General features: G+C 48.4%; 9 protein-coding genes across 9 annotated transcripts; 5 read left to right on the top strand and 4 right to left on the bottom strand.

Moving 5' to 3' along the window:
• Positions 1–25: 25 nt before the first annotated feature.
• On the bottom strand, positions 26–3,597 carry MIP1 (DNA-directed DNA polymerase gamma MIP1; the record flags this gene model as incomplete). The annotated part of the gene is made up of 2 exons (XM_076686600.1): positions 26–3,435; positions 3,498–3,597. 2 exons carry the CDS (start codon positions 3,595–3,597, stop codon positions 26–28), a joined length of 3,510 nt encoding a protein of 1,169 aa, XP_076539194.1.
• A 486-nt stretch (positions 3,598–4,083) lies between these two features.
• Positions 4,084–4,930, top strand: VMA4 (H(+)-transporting V1 sector ATPase subunit E; the record flags this gene model as incomplete). The annotated part of the gene is made up of 3 exons (XM_076686599.1): positions 4,084–4,128; positions 4,183–4,219; positions 4,271–4,930. The coding sequence occupies exons 2-3, from the start codon at positions 4,190–4,192 to the stop codon at positions 4,928–4,930; spliced, it is 690 nt and encodes a 229-aa protein (XP_076539193.1). The 5' UTR covers positions 4,084–4,128; positions 4,183–4,189.
• A 1,002-nt stretch (positions 4,931–5,932) lies between these two features.
• On the top strand, positions 5,933–7,336 carry MRS2 (Mrs2p; the record flags this gene model as incomplete). The annotated part of the gene is made up of 1 exon (XM_076686598.1): positions 5,933–7,336. The coding sequence occupies one exon, from the start codon at positions 5,933–5,935 to the stop codon at positions 7,334–7,336; it is 1,404 nt and encodes a 467-aa protein (XP_076539192.1).
• Positions 7,337–7,527: 191 nt separating this feature from the next.
• On the bottom strand, positions 7,528–8,037 carry TRVA0_040S01002 (uncharacterized protein; the record flags this gene model as incomplete). Its single annotated transcript, XM_076686597.1, has 1 exon — positions 7,528–8,037. One exon carries the CDS (start codon positions 8,035–8,037, stop codon positions 7,528–7,530), a length of 510 nt encoding a protein of 169 aa, XP_076539191.1.
• A 141-nt stretch (positions 8,038–8,178) lies between these two features.
• On the top strand, positions 8,179–9,150 carry TRVA0_040S00980 (uncharacterized protein; the record flags this gene model as incomplete). Its single annotated transcript, XM_076686596.1, has 1 exon — positions 8,179–9,150. The coding sequence occupies one exon, from the start codon at positions 8,179–8,181 to the stop codon at positions 9,148–9,150; it is 972 nt and encodes a 323-aa protein (XP_076539190.1).
• A 174-nt stretch (positions 9,151–9,324) lies between these two features.
• On the top strand, positions 9,325–10,230 carry RPA43 (DNA-directed RNA polymerase I subunit RPA43; the record flags this gene model as incomplete). Its single annotated transcript, XM_076686595.1, has 1 exon — positions 9,325–10,230. The coding sequence occupies one exon, from the start codon at positions 9,325–9,327 to the stop codon at positions 10,228–10,230; it is 906 nt and encodes a 301-aa protein (XP_076539189.1).
• A 262-nt stretch (positions 10,231–10,492) lies between these two features.
• RPS12 (40S ribosomal protein eS12 RPS12) lies at positions 10,493–10,987 on the bottom strand (the record flags this gene model as incomplete). The annotated part of the gene is made up of 2 exons (XM_076686594.1): positions 10,493–10,930; positions 10,985–10,987. The coding sequence occupies 2 exons, from the start codon at positions 10,985–10,987 to the stop codon at positions 10,493–10,495; spliced, it is 441 nt and encodes a 146-aa protein (XP_076539188.1).
• Positions 10,988–12,235: 1,248 nt separating this feature from the next.
• On the top strand, positions 12,236–13,060 carry MTW1 (MIND complex subunit MTW1; the record flags this gene model as incomplete). The annotated part of the gene is made up of 1 exon (XM_076686593.1): positions 12,236–13,060. The coding sequence occupies one exon, from the start codon at positions 12,236–12,238 to the stop codon at positions 13,058–13,060; it is 825 nt and encodes a 274-aa protein (XP_076539187.1).
• A 76-nt stretch (positions 13,061–13,136) lies between these two features.
• On the bottom strand, positions 13,137–14,606 carry HXT6 (sugar porter family MFS transporter; the record flags this gene model as incomplete). The annotated part of the gene is made up of 1 exon (XM_076686592.1): positions 13,137–14,606. One exon carries the CDS (start codon positions 14,604–14,606, stop codon positions 13,137–13,139), a length of 1,470 nt encoding a protein of 489 aa, XP_076539186.1.
• Between the last annotated feature and the right edge of the window lie 686 nt (positions 14,607–15,292).

Genomic DNA, 15,292 nt, shown 5'->3' with positions numbered 1-15,292 from the left:
AGTTATTCTAAGAAAAGACTAACAATCAATATGCATTGCCTGTTCGTGGAAGAACCTCCAAGTGCCCCAATTCCATCTGCGGCTGGTTATACAGAACTATTCCCACATGATTGGCATCTGTCATAAGCGCTTCGAAATCGTCCCCAGCACTCTGGTCCCATGAATGCTGCCAGCCATTGGAATGCGTCATGTTTATACTCTGAAAATTCTCTAGTAGTTTGTGTCCATCGTCGCTGCTGGCTATGGCTATCCTTGGTCGTCGTCCTGGTCTTGCTGCATCTGGTGTAGGTGTAGATTTTGACTTCCGTTGTTTAGCTGGTGGAACGGCAGCGGCATGACGTACTTTTTCGACGCTTTTATTTGCTCCAGCATTAGTCTTCTTCCTCGTCGGCGGTTTCCTGGCAGGGGTATCATTAGTATTACTCTCTTTCTGGGTATCTTTAGCCAACCGTTGAGCCTTCCTGGACGCTGCAGCAGCGAGCTTCTTTACGACACTTGCATCAGGGGTAATCTGTGCTTCTAAATATGCCTTTGAGGATGAATCCTTACCCTCTGTAATAAACGACGTCTGGCCCTGGGGTATATATTTAATGGTATCATAATCAAAGTCCAGGGTTTCCTTCTTTCTCGGTTCTCGTAATGCAGATGTCTTCTTCAGCAGAGTATTGATGTCTAATGCTTCTCCTGGAGGGATTGGGTTTGGGTGCGATGGCGTGATACACTCCAAGTCAACTTCCTTTCGCATGACAGAATCAATGTCAACTAGCGAGAAGAAAGCCACTGACTGGGGCATATCATCGATGCCCAGTTGCTGACAAAACATGGCACGAGTCCACATGTTGCTGATTTGTAGCGCTAGTGCCGCCCGATACTTGTCTTCGTCCTTGACTAGGTACCGGATTTCATCGTGTACGGTAACGCAGAGCCTCGCGTTAATTGCATATTTTCTTGTCAGATAATCCATCGCGGTGATTAGGAGATGAAGATAGTCCACACCAGACGACTGGATAGACCAGTTGATTCTCGAGGTCAGGAAATTCGATGCGCCCAAATTGCGACGCGTGAGGGCCTCCGTGATAGTCGCTCCAAGCACAGGCGTCCTTGGTTCAGCCTGTTCAGCAATCTCCTCCAGCATGTTGAAAACGATACTTTCGCTGCCACCACGCCAGAACTGCTTCGCTGAAAGACTCTTAGCTCGTGTCTTGACGCCCTTTGTAGCATCATAGAGCTTGGTGGCGATCTGCAAAGCCTGTTCCTCTGTGGTGAGTGGATTGAACTGCCGTAATAAAGATGCGGCGAATTTGAGGCCCGCTCCATAGATACGCCCGTAATTGAAAATCTTGGCGCTGTTTCTCGAGATGCCGAGGATCGAAGCAGTCTTTGAATGCAAGTCAGTTCCCTCTGATTTCGAGCCCTCCAGAGTCATCCATCCCAGCGCTGTGCCGCCGTGGAGCCCAAATAGAGCATCACCAATCAAACTGGCGATCCAAAGCTCTTCTGAATCCACATCAGCACCCACAAACTTGTAACCTGGCGGAGCCTGGATCATTGCTTTCATCTCGGACCCAATTCTATTTCGCTTTGCATTGCTAGCCGTGAGCCATGTATCTTCGACGGCTCGCCGCGTGATCGTCCCCATGGGAATAGTCCGCGGTATAATCATGCCTAACTTTTTGTGGGTCTTGGAAGATGGCATCCCCATGTCCAAGTTAGGACCAGCATATACAGGCATTTGATTGAAGACACGCCGTCTCGCGGATATCCAGTAAGATCCTTGAGCATTCAAGTCTAGCGCATCTTTGGCATATTCGTACTCGGATGTCAAGATGCCTTGCTCAAAATAGGACACATAACCTTTAGCCATTGGGTTCGTGCATCTGGCCGCCGAGCCGTCTTTGTGAGGAACCTTGAAATAGCAGAACCCCTTTTCTTGATTGTACTTGAGATCATCAAAAGACATATCGCACAAGCTGTAGTTTGCCTTAGCGTACTTCTCGTTTTGATCGATGGGCACTTTAAATGTCCACCCGAATGATTCGGACCACACTAGCGGATGGCCGTCCCACTGTAGCTTGAGAAGGAGAGGCACAATTCTAGTACGCACAGTGAGATTCATGGGTTTAGATCTAGATGGGAAGAGAGACTTGTACCAGTTGGGCATGCCGGGGAACTTCTGTCGTGGATCTGGATACGGCTCTTGTCCTTTTTTACCCTTAAACATGCGGACCGGTTTGATTTCCCAGTCAAGTTGTGACAGCCACGGGTCCTTCTTGACGATTTCCACGTCATCTTTGAGCTTGCAGGCGCTGTCTACTAGTGCCTCGAGTTTCTCCTGGACCATTTGAGTCGCCTGCTGGTAACATTTCTCGGCGTTTTCAACGTAGTCCTCCCACTTTTCGTTGATGGGGAGGAACAGGCTAGACAGCTGCTTGAGCCCTACAAAGCTGACTGGATGCGGGCACGTCTTGAAAAACAACGGTAGGACCTTTTGATAAACCTTGAAAGTCGCGTCAACATCCACAGCACAGTAGTTCATTAGCTCCTGCAAATTCTCCTTGACCTCCTGCTGAGTGTACTGGCCAAACAGATCTCGGGTAGACTTATCAAGCTTCATATTGCAGTGCAGATACGCTACATCCGCAAGGCTGTTCAAAGAGCTCTGGTCAAACCACGGGTTGTCTGCTTTCGATTGAGAGAACTCTTCTTCGTCCTCCTGTTTCTGTTTTTTAATTTTCTGCCATTGTGGTCGCTGTCTCGAGCACATGCCGTTGGAAACAACGTGAAGAGACATTGTATCAACATAAAACGCTCCATTGCGCTCCAATTGGTACTCCTCCTTGATGCGCTTTCTGTCGAATCCAACGTTATGCCCCACAGCGACGTGTTTTTGCTGGGGAGAGCTGTGGAGGGTGATCAGATGCTCTGGGCTCTGCGACTCGCCAAGGATCCACGGGGAAATCCACCCGTACCACGCTGTAGGAGAGACTGCGGTGCATATAACCGGATAGTCGCTAACTTTGTAAAGCACCTCCACATCAAACACCAAGGCGTCTTCGTCGGGGGAGACTACTTTCTGGGGCGGTTTACCGGGTTCGTACTTGGTCCATCCAGACTGGACCACCCAATTGTCCTTGGGCGCATCCGGGGGAGTATTTTCAGCCAAGTCAAACGCCATTTTCTTGTAATCGCTTGTCATTTCAGTGGCAATTTTGAAGAAATGTTCGTCCAACGTGCGACCCAGTAGTTTTGGTACAGGAAAATCGATGGGGTCGGTAATATTGGTCTTTTTGCCTAGCAATGCGTGTAGAGACAAGTGCTCCTGGGCCAATTTGATGTTCTCGGGATCAGGCTGACGGTGAGTTTTGCCGAAGACTTTCACCCTCATCGAAGGCGACATCTGCTGGATGCCCACCGGATTAATCTGAGTATTGTTCACTACACATTAGTTAGCCAAATCCTTTTTTTATTCATAAATAATCTTCCGAGTATTTCCCTACCTTCATTCTTGATCCTATTCAAGCTCTCAACACGGCTGCTATACAGCCTTGATCCTGACCGGGTATAACTGTACAACGGTCTTCTCACGGCGGCAATCATGGTCTATACGCTTGAATAGACCGTACACAGTCCTTTTTATATATATTCTAGGGACTTTTCTGCCTTCCGCGTCTGGCCGGACTGATTTATCGCACAACTTTCAAGCTTTAGTTTATCAATTGATGGATTGATTTTCGGTGGGGCTATCTGCAGTATGTGATGTGTGGAATATGCGGCACATAACTTAACTGCATACGCGGGCTTAACAATATCGATAATTATGGAGCCGGATATAAGTCAAAATATTACATGTAAACTATAGTACTAAAAGAGCGATGAACTCGTGCACGTATCGCATTTATTAACGCAATTGCTTTACCCATTGACCCCAATTGAAGGTAACTTCTCCCCCCCTGGCGCTCTGTATTCTTCTAGTACCGGCAAATTACAGGAGGCATCTTTGTGATGCGGGGCGCGCGAATTCTCCCAACGACGAGGCCCCTTTCGACGCCGCTCACGTATTGCCCTTTATTGGGAGGGACACAACAACCCCTTGAAGGATCGTGAGTGGTTAACGAGAGGACTGAGTTAGTGAGTTTCCTCGGAAGCGGCAGAGTGGGTGAGCTAACGAATTTGTTTCATTAGTTAAAATATGCCTTCCCAAGCATTGAGTGACGACCAGGTAAGTAATCGTTGATGGGAAATGATGTCAATGCTAACCCAATCTACTTAGGTGGCTGGAGAGCTCCGAAAGATGGTGGAGTTCATCAAGAAGGAAGCCGACGAGAAGGCCAAGGAAATTGAGCTGAAGGCCAACGAGGAGTACGAGATTGAGAAAGCCAACATTGTACGATCGGAGACTGCTGCCATTGACAGCCAGTACGAGCGAAAATACAAGCAGGCCGAGTTGTCGCAGCAGATTATCAAGTCTAGCATCGCCAATAAGAGCCGGTTGAAGGTTCTGGGTGCCCGAGACGATTCTCTTAGCGAGATTTTCGAGGCTGCTACTGAGAAGCTCAAAGGTGTCTCTCCTGATAAGGCGAAGTACGAGAATGTTCTTAAGGGACTAATTGAGGAGGGATTGTTTAGTCTCATGGAGGATGCTGTTGTGGTTCGAGTACGAAAGGCCGATCTCGACCTTGCCAAGAAGGCGGCTCCAGATGCAGCCAAGAACTTTGAGGAGAAGGCCAAGTCTTCGGTCACCGTGAGGGTGGATGAGTCCAACTTTATCCCTGATAACTCGGCCGGCGGTGTCATTATCACTAACCAGAGCGGCAAGATTGAGATCAATAACACTCTTGATGAGCGATTGAAGCTACTCTCTGAGAGCGGGCTGCCACAGATCCGATATGCCGTTTTTGGCCAGTCGGAGTCGCGAAAGTTCTTTGACTAAAACATTTTCATCACCCTTAGCATATTATTTTGTAATAGATCGTTTACATCTGGCTTGTTCAACCTTACCGAGTTTTAAAGCTCGGAGTTGAAGAGATAGCTTCTAGCGAAGCGTATATACAAACCCCTCAGTAGCGTTAATCCTTGCCTGCCATGAATTGGCTATTATTGAGTATATTACTGAGTTGCTGTCGATAATAACTTTACTATCTTTTGCCGAGGGCGAAATAGGAGAATTAACCTGAGTATCAGCTGTTTCCAAAGTACGGATACCATGTATATGGAGGGCACATGGTGTCTTCAGAAGCGAATTACTGATAGCACGAGGGAAATCTCCAATTGGCCAAAATATGTCAATTATGCTTATTTACCAGGTAGTTACTTACTTCGAACAGTTCAATATAAGGGCATGAACCCGCAATGCACAAATTTAACCTAATCCTGGCACTACAATTAGTAGCGACTATTCTAACATTGTTTTACTTCTGAATGTTTTTTCTATTCCTGTAATATGCTTTAATGTTCTTCGAGGGCCAGCCCTCGAGCTCCCGTAGCTGGGGGCTCTGCCCCCAAACCCCCGTTATATCAACCAAATCTCCGCGCAGCGGAGCCCCGGGGGGTTGGGGGACTGGTCCCCCCATTGCTACTCTTTACTGTTCTTCGAGGACAAGCCCTCGAGCTCCTATAGTTGGGGGCAGAGCTTTAATGCGTACACTAATTGGTTACGCAGAATCCGTCTTAGGTACCATGTACCGTAAAAATCGGAGATAAGTGCCCATCTCGATAGTACAACCACTCGAAGCGCTGATAGCGTCAGGGACATCTGGATGCTTAGCTGCCTCCAGAATCAGGATATCAATATATCTTCATGTATTTGAATCTGCCTACTCTTTTTCTCGGTAATGTACCGGTATAATTAACTCCGCTAGATGATGCAGGTAATTGTGGATATATCGGAGTGGACGCCGGTGAAAAGTTCCGAAGCCAAATACCACTCATTCGGATGTTGAAGGCGATAAGGAAGTATCCACTAGTCGCAAGGCCCCTAATATACCAGAGCGGTTATAGATATCTGAGTACATCCCCATGCATTTATAGACCAACCGGCTCGCGTAGTCCCGCCACTCAGACAGCCTATCTCGATAGCGAGGAATCGCTTTATGCGAAGTACGATAAAGCCATCAAGAATACCCCGTCCTCATCGGACAAATACAACTTCCAGTCCCCGCGGAATAGAAATGCTGAAGTTAGTTGTACTATCCTGGATGCAACGGGGACAGTAACAGCTGTGTCAAAGCGGATGTCACGGACGTCCTTCTTGGCGGAAAACGGACTGCACCCTCGCGACCTGAGGAATCTTTCGCATGCCAAGGTCTCGCTAATTCCCTCCATTCTCGTCAGAGATAGCTGCATCTTGATCAATATGCTTGAGCTCCAGGCGATTATTAGAGACGACAAGGTGATGATCCTGCACTCTGTCGACTCGACATACTCGCCCGCCGCAAGTCTGTTCATATACGATCTGGAGTCCAAGCTCGGTGGAGCAAAGAATGTGAGCAACAGCTTCGGCGAAGAGATGTTTACGGCGCAGACTTACGAAATGAGGGCATTAGAGTCGATATTGTTGAACACGGTGAACAGCCTTGAAGTTGAGTTACAATCACAACTAAAGGTGCTCAACGAACTACTGGTCGACCTGGAGGATCACGTTGACCGGGATGCATTGAAGGAACTTTTGATTCGGAGCAAGGCAGTGTCACATTTCTACCAGAAGTGCAAGCTGGTGCGAGAGGTCATTAGTGACCTGCTGGACAATGATGAAGATCTCATCGGCATGTATCTTACTGAAAAGAAGGCGGGGAAGCATAGAGACATCACTGACCACGCAGAGGTCGAACTACTACTTGAAGCATATTATAAGCAGCTTGACGAGATTGTGCAGCAAGCTGAGCAAGTCATGACTAACGTTAAAACTACCGAGGAAATCATCAACATCATGCTCGACGCCAACCGGAACTCGCTGATGCTCATGGAACTCAAGATCACCATTGGCACACTGGGATTTTCGTTTGGTATGTTTTTGAGCGCTCTGTATGGCATGAACCTGGAGAACTTCATTGAGGAATCGCCGTACGGATTTGGGTCCGTCACGGGCGTTATCGCTACATTGACCATTCTCGTCACTTGGTTTAATCTGCGGAAACTCTCAGTAGTCAAGAAAGTGGCAATGATGGGCGGTCCGCAGAAGTCTATCGCACGTAAACCAGTCAATACCCAGCAGCCGCAGGGAGTGTTACGACGGTGGTTCTACACCTATTTTTATAAGAAAGAAGTCCGACGAAGGACTGACCCGTCTAGACGAGCCGTTTCATGGAAGTGGCTCGTAGAAAAGGATAAGCATCGATAATCCTTGTCTCTATTTATGAATCGCATCTCATTTATTCTCCCTTCTTGCATTAACATATAGACTATTCATCACTATATAGAATTTGAAAAATGAAAGCTTGGAACGCCAATAATGAATAAATTATGGCAATTTGTTACAATATGTGTACTATTATCTGTCTACATTGGCATAAATAAAAAAAAAATTAGCGATCACGAGAAGAATAGATCATGTAGCAGCTTGTTAGACTCCTCGATACTCTCACTCAGAAGCTCTACCTTTCCGACAAACTTCCTAATCTGGTCTTTTACGTCGCCTGAGATATTCGGCGGAAGAACTACGAGATCGGATCTCAGGTGCTTCAATACGTGGACGATGCCAGCCTCGGTATCGCAATTGATCACCTTGTATTGGAACTCAGGAGCCACCTGGGCCGAGAGCTGCTTTGCCGATAGCTCGTCCTGATCATGGATCACAACTACCAGATTTGGGTATTTCGTAATGAGGATTTCCAAAGGGATGCCGCTTTCCACCAGAGTCTTCGAAACCACCAATGAGATCTTCGTAGCGGGACTAACCGAGGTACCTGAGGAGGGCGATTCTCCTGCACCGCGCTTCTCTTTCGCGTATCTATTGTACAAATAAACTCCGGCAGTAATCACCAAAGCTGCTGCTGCTATTGGAGCTACCAAATGCGACGCTCTTCCTCTTCTTCTCGACATGATATTAGATATTGAAGAATGATCAGGTGAAATGGGGAATGAGGATGTGTGTGCGGGGGGTGGTACAGCCGTTCCCAGCGGACCGATATCCAAGATGACGAAGATCTCTAAGCTCCGATCCACCGCAGGCAGTCAAATAGCATGAGATACCTCTTTTCTGCCACAACGACCGAGATAGACCACATATTTCGGGTCGTCAAGGCTATTGGCCAAGTTGCGCCCATTGCAACTGTGACTTTTACCCATGATAGCGTACAGATCTTTGTGGGAAAGTACACCCAGACCTGCCAGGCGCATTTAATCCTAGACAGAGCGCTGTTCAGCAATTATGAGTTCAATCCAGCCCCTAATCAGGAGAACCACAGTGTTAGAGTCCCAATGAAGAATCTCATTATGTGTTTCCAGCTATTCCGGGGTGCGAACCTAACTGAAGAGGAAAGGAAGAAAGCAAGGCACGGTGGTAGATCGGACACTATAACTGCTTCTACTACCGGTGCTAGCGCTAGTTTTGTGGGGACCGAAACGTCGATTAGCGCTGTGTGCAATATTTCCATGGAGGAGTCAGATTCCCGGGTGTTTGTCTCGTTCAAGGAGAACAATATGGTGACGGTGTGCACGATTGACACAGTGGACAACCTCGAAGAGGAAGCGTTTGATCCCATTGAACTCGACCGCGAAAGCATTGTGCTGGAAGCCATATTCTCCAATGGGTCCGAGCTTTATGGCATTCTCAGCGAGTTCGAGGCTCTGGCACCCTCTCGTCTTATGGTCCGAGCGCAATCGTGCAACTCGCCTAGATTTTTCCTCAATGGAGAGGGCGACCATGGACATTACACGTTTGTTCTTCCAGAGGAGTCTTCGTTGATTGAGAGCTTTGTTGTAAAGCGGCCGGGCATCCCAGACTCAGATGTAGACACCAATGAGAATGTCACAGTCAAGAACGTCTACGGGTTTGGTTTGTTCAAACTCATTTTTGAAATGTTGTGTGTCTCGTCTAAGGTCAAGCTCCGCACTGATAGTGACGGATTGCTGAGTTTCCTCTGCTTATGTCCAAGCTCCAGCCAGCTGACATCTGTCGAGTTCATCTATCTCCCTCTGGAAGAAGATATTTAACTTTTTTCTTCTATCCTCCAGGCTCCAAAAGCCTCTCTGTCATCGCCTATCAGATCAGCAGCCAGCCCCCTGACGGGTCAGCCGCACCATATCCCAAATCCGGAAAGCGGAAAAAAATTTGAAAAAGTCAAATCAATCGGACCGTATCACTATCTCACCACAAATAACCAAAAAATGCCAGAGCACAAGAACCGGAAGAGAAAAGCGGACGGGCCGTCAGAGCCCAAGTCCAAGCGGCGGAGACATAGCATGAGCCAGCAGCAGCCGGCATCGACCAATACCAAAGACTCAAACGGCATATCACAATGTTTCCACAAGGTCTCGACCTCATTATATGTATCATTGGCCCCCGTATACGTTAACCGGCCACTGGAAGGCATTCAATCGCAGCATCTCGATCCACTTTTGATGTCGTACTTCCCGTCGGCGAGGGGGGTCGTCCTGGCCTACACCAATGTGCGACTGTGCGGCCAGGACCCAGAGGCCAAGGCCGAAGGAGAGCCTGTGGTGTCTAAAATTATGTACGACAGTCCATTCTCCTACCTCTGGGTCTCTGTAGATTTTCTTATCTGGAAGCCAATGGCTGGCGATACCCTGGAGGGCTGGATCAACCTCCAGAGTCCGTCTCACATTGGTCTTCTTATTCACGATACGTTTAACGCGACCATTAAGAGGGACGCCATTCCTGTTGATTGGTCGTTTGTGCGCAATGAGATCGATGAAAGCCAGGTCGCTGCGGACTCGGAGGAGAAGTCCCAGAGCCCACAGTCTTTGGGTTACTGGGTTGATGGGTCCGGTAAGCGAATCGACGATAAGCTCAAGTTCTCCGTCAAAGCATTCAACGTCTCGACTCGTATGGTTTCTATCCAGGGTACTATGCTGAAACCGGGAGAGGTCCGAGAAGACCTTACCGATCCAACTGCCAAGAAGAGCTCGCATGTCAAGTTTGACGAGGAGTCTCTTCCGCAAGCTAACAATGACGACAACGATGATGATGATGAACAAACAGCCATTCCAGAGAGTGCAATTGATGATGGAAATGGGGCTGTCGAGTACGGCGAGGATAGCGACTCGGACTAATGTTTTTATTTCCCCTTGGATCATAGTATAATGCCATAAAACATGGCGGGAAAATTAGAGTCGTTTGTATAAAAGTTCTAACTATAGAGTAATCACTTCATTTCCACCAAATGAGTTAAAACTGTATGTGGAGCACAGGAAGTTTTTGGAATTGTGTGAACTTCTGAATTGGTGGATCAATTGACAGCCTTCACATGAGCGGGTACTACGAGAATGGCAAAATAACGAATAGTCCAGGAAATATGATTAAACTATAATACATTTACTGGGAGTTGAGGTAGTTAAGGAGGAAGTTTCGCTCCTCAGAGTCCTCACCCCAGTCCTTGACAACGACGCAAGAGCAGCCAACGACCTTTCGGGCGTTGCCCTCTCGGTCGTGCTGGCAGAGACCAGCCCACTCACCGAGCTTCTTGGCATCAGAAAGTCGGACCAATGGGATTGGGTTCTCAGACTCGTTGCAGAGAGCCTCAATGAGCTTTGGGTAAGCCTCCTCGGTGACGGTGTCAACAAGGACACAGACGTGGGCCTGCTTGGAGGAGAGGGCCTTGGTGGCCTCTCGGAGACCTCGGGCAAGACCGTCGTGGATGAGGGCCTTCTTCAAGACACCCTGGAGGGCATCCTCAATGGTCATCTGGCCTGGAGCAACCGACTCAACGGCAACTTCAACCTCCTCGACCTGCTGGACTTCTTCAACGTCAGACTACATAGCTGGTTAGTACAACTCCATTCGCATTAACTTCGTCATCGCACATACCATTTTTTTTTAATTGGCTTCTTCGACAGAATCAATAAGCTGCTCAGCCTGCTGTGTGCTGAAAGAAAATGTGTATCTCGCCCGAACGGGTATTGAAATTTTCGTGCGAGAGCCTGCGCGCCCCGGGGGTACAAACTTTTTGATATTGCCTATTTTGGAAGGCGAAGAGGGTAGGGCTAGCGCGTGCGGCGCCGATCACGTGTACGATAGGTCACGTGAATTATGTTTGGTCTGACGCCGCACGCCGCACAGCACCGCGATGCTGTAGCTATGAGGGATCGGTATCTGATTGCAAGTGCCAAAGATATGGCCGTACAAGAAAGGGGGGGTCATATAATTGAGCTGCCACATTTTGAAAAGCTAGGGCGAGTTTTCGAATGAACAGGAAATGAAGTGGCCAGCAATTGTATCAGTACTGTATTTATGTAGCTACCGGGATCCTAGCAGTAAGATACAATGGTACGTCACTACCTCCTTACGCGCAAATGTTATTAGTTGATCTAGCTAAGCTTGATTTGTTGAGGAACCTTCCGTACTTCTATGAGTTTCTCGATGTTGTTAGATGTGGCTTGCCTGCCAAAAAAGTTATCACTAAAGCGAGCTAGAAACTTGGACAAACGCTGATATAGGCTACCTGAGCGATATGGATAATGAAAGAGCTTCTACGAAGTAGCATGTAATAAATTTCCTGTTATAAATGCTAGTCATCTTCAGTATCAATCAATCAATTGTCAGTGCCTCCCGTATTTGAATTGGCCATGATGAGTTATATATATCCGAGTTGCTGCTGGTAGTACACGACAACAAGCATAGTGAATCCTTTATAGGGCTCATTTTTAACAGTTAGCAGCTTTTTGAAATTTCAAACGATTGCGTCTCTTTGTCGGCCCATTACGGCATAGTGCTGTACCTTGAGTACCTTGAGTACCAGGTAGTACCGGCTAGTGCCAGGCAATCATACAAATTATGCAATTTATGAATCACTAAAATCTACTCAATTGCCACCGAAGCATGAAGTATAGCACTTTTAAATGCAACCATTTCCATTTAGCCTTGTATATTGCTGGTAGACAACCTGTATAGTACCGGTAGTGTCGGCGGTGCGCGCGCAGTGGGCGAGATTAAATTAGCCGGCCCCACCACCTTCGCCAATCCTCCTCCCCCGTAAACACGACGACGCGTTAGCATGCCAATTGTTAATTAATTAACCCAAGCCAACAAATTGATTAATTAGACACCACGCGTCGCGATATGTCGTCCGACATGCTCAAGAGCACGGCGATTTTGACGGAGCACCTGGGCTACGCTCCCATTGCTCTGATTGACGACATTATCAACGCGGTTAACGAGATTTTGTATAAATGCACCGCTGCAATGGAGACCTTTTTGACTGAGCGGTACGGTAACGACTCTACTTCCTCGGACGCGAGCCAGATCCCTGCAGACGAAATTGAGCTGGGCACGGCCAAGCTGGAGACGCTTTTGGAGTCGGTCGTGGACCGCTGTTTTGACAAGTTCGAGCTCTACGTGCTGCGAAACCTGCTGGTCATCCCTCCCGAGCTGATATCCGGCGGCTGGATCCGCCTCGGCCACCACACAGGAGTCGACTTCACAGAGAAGCCTTTTGATGAACTGGACCGTAAATTGGCGCTATTGCGGCAGCAGATGTACATGGAGAAGAAGCTGAATCGATGGCTCAAGATGGAAACAAAAAAATCTTCCAAGCTCATTGGCATCCTCGAAGGATATCAGAGCTCGCTGGAATTTCTGTCCAACCCGGGGAGCCCCGAGGCGAAGCAAGCGTTCAATGAGGTGGTGCCAATTTGTGACTCTCTGCGATTCTTGTCTTCGCAAGTGGGTGAAATGATCAAGTCGATCCAAGCCATCCAACAGAGTGTTGCTGGGGGCGGTGTGTCGCTGGCAAAGGCCATGCCCTCTACCTCGCGCGACGAGTATCTGGACGTCTTTTCAAAGCGGGCTATGGACATAAACGGGATCAATACTAGTGGGGTTCTACGACACCGATCTGAGCAGGAGGGCGCCAATGCACAAAAAATTGTGGGATACTTCACTTAACTAAACTAAACTAAACTACTTGGCTTCCGACTAAGTCTACGGGGGTAACTAACCATGGATCAGGAATTTGGCTGGTTCATGGATCAATGTCCTTTTCGTCGGCTTGGAGAGCAATTCTCTCCTGATACTCCTTTTCGGCGCGGAATTGGAAAGCACTGGACGACATGAACACGTAGTCAAGTTCCTCCAGACTCCTATTCTTGGTTTCAACATAAAACAGACTAATAGGGATCAGCATGAGGAGGTTGATGATGCCAAAGATGAAGAAGATCCAGTACCCTACTGCATTGATGAGATAGGGCACGATGATTGTGATGATTCCGCCAGCGATGGAGAAGCCCATTGTTGCACAGGCGGCACCTTTAGACCGCATCTTGAGCGGGAAAATCTCTGATGGGTAGCACCAGCAGGTCGAGAGCCATGAGCAGCCGTACAGGAAGGTATAAAGGTACAAGACTGCTGCTACTCCTGCACCGAATCGCGTCTTTTCCGATTCTTGCGACGCATTGAGCACTCGGTACGTTAGGCCGCCACCAATAAAGAGCACGACGGACATTGCAGCACTTCCAAAGAGCATCATTTTGCGTCGACCGACCCGGTCAAGCAGGTAGATGGAGAGCACGAGCGAGGCTGTGTACGAAATGTAATTCCCGCCGGCGAGCAGGTCGCTTTTATTGGCATCATAGCCGCTAAGCGCAAACATGCTCGGAGCATAGGTGGCAATAAAGTCGATGCCGGTCAGCTTCTGCATGACCTGGACGCCAGCACCAAGTAGTAGTCTTCTTCGGGTGTGCAATTCGTCCTTTTTGAAAAAGATGGTAGACCACGTCTGCTCGCCGGAGTCTGACTCGAGGAGGATAGCCTTTTGGATCTCGAGAAGCTCGTCTTCGACGTCTTCCTTGTCTCTGCACTGTTGTAGCACTGACTTGGCCTCGTCGAAACGCCCCACACTAGCCAGATACCGCGGGCTTTCTGGAGCAAATAAGATGCCGACGATGGCCAGAAGCAAGAAGACAATCTGGAATGCTACAGGGAACCGCCAGGATAGACTATTGGCACCGCTATTCCTCACCAGGCCGTACTCCATCCAATAGACTAGCGTAGACCCGCCGAGGGCAAGGCTGAACTGAGTTGCAACCAATGCACCTCTGTATGAGGGACTCGACACTTCAGAGGTCCACACGGGGATGATGGTGTTTAGATGGCCACATCCGATGCCGCCAATTACTCGGGCAAACATCATCCAGGTGATGTTGAAGGCTGACGCCTGGAGGGCGCCGCCAAGCACGGCCCACACGGCGCCCAGGGTCGCAGTCTTGAGTCGCCCAATTCTGTCAGCATAGGAGCCGGTCATGATGGCGCCAATGGCGAACCCGAGGAACCACACTGATATGATGCCTCCAATTGCTGCAGCGTCTCGGTCTGTTCCGTGGTTTGTGCCCATGAGGCGCAAGTAGTCGGGGTTCGAGTTTACCAGGGACATGACCGATGCGTCGTAGCCAAAGAACATGATACAGCAGCCGGACAGCGCGAGGATGTAGGCCATCAAAGCCTTTCCTCTGAAGGCGACCACCCTGCGCTTGCTATATCCGGGGACGTACTTTCCCCATTTATACTCCTCTATTGTACTTGTTAACCTAAGCTGCGGTTAATCTTTGGTTACTTACGAATGAATGGTACACTCTCTGAGCTCAATTCCATGTTTATTTCTTCGCTTGAATCTATTCTAAATTTCTGGCAGAAGAAGCGTCCTTTTCTAGTGCACTTCGGAGCATTGATCTGCCGTAGATGTCGTTAATCAATGTGGAGAAAGTGGGTTACAGGGGCCTATCTCATCTTCATGCAGCAAGTGGTATACATACGTAATGCTTATTTCCGAGTCGCCGTTTAATTCGATCTAGGTCCTTGATGCAAAAGCCGGGCTGGGCCACTCTCCGCAATCCATATGAGGTCGCACGATAAGCTTCCCCACGTTTTTTGTACAATTGGTCATGTACCGGTACGTCATCCAAGTACACTGTTATTGTACTTATAATAAAATCTTGATTTGAGTACATGCTATATATACATATACGAACTACTTGTAACGCAGAACTAGGTCGGACGCTATGGGTTTCCTTGCTGCAGGCGTCCTATGGCTGCCTTTGGCTGTTGTGGTGCGATAATCGGATTCCACAGCTTGACGAGGTTGTTCTGGAGTGCGGCTGGTTTCCTCATATACTAGGCGGTTTG

This window comes from Trichomonascus vanleenenianus (genome assembly GCF_965637985.1).
Source record: "Trichomonascus vanleenenianus strain CLIB 3782 genome assembly, contig: TRVA0_040S, whole genome shotgun sequence".
NCBI lineage: Eukaryota > Fungi > Ascomycota > Dipodascomycetes > Dipodascales > Trichomonascaceae > Blastobotrys > Blastobotrys vanleenenianus.
This window is presented reverse-complemented; position numbering and strand designations above follow the sequence as displayed.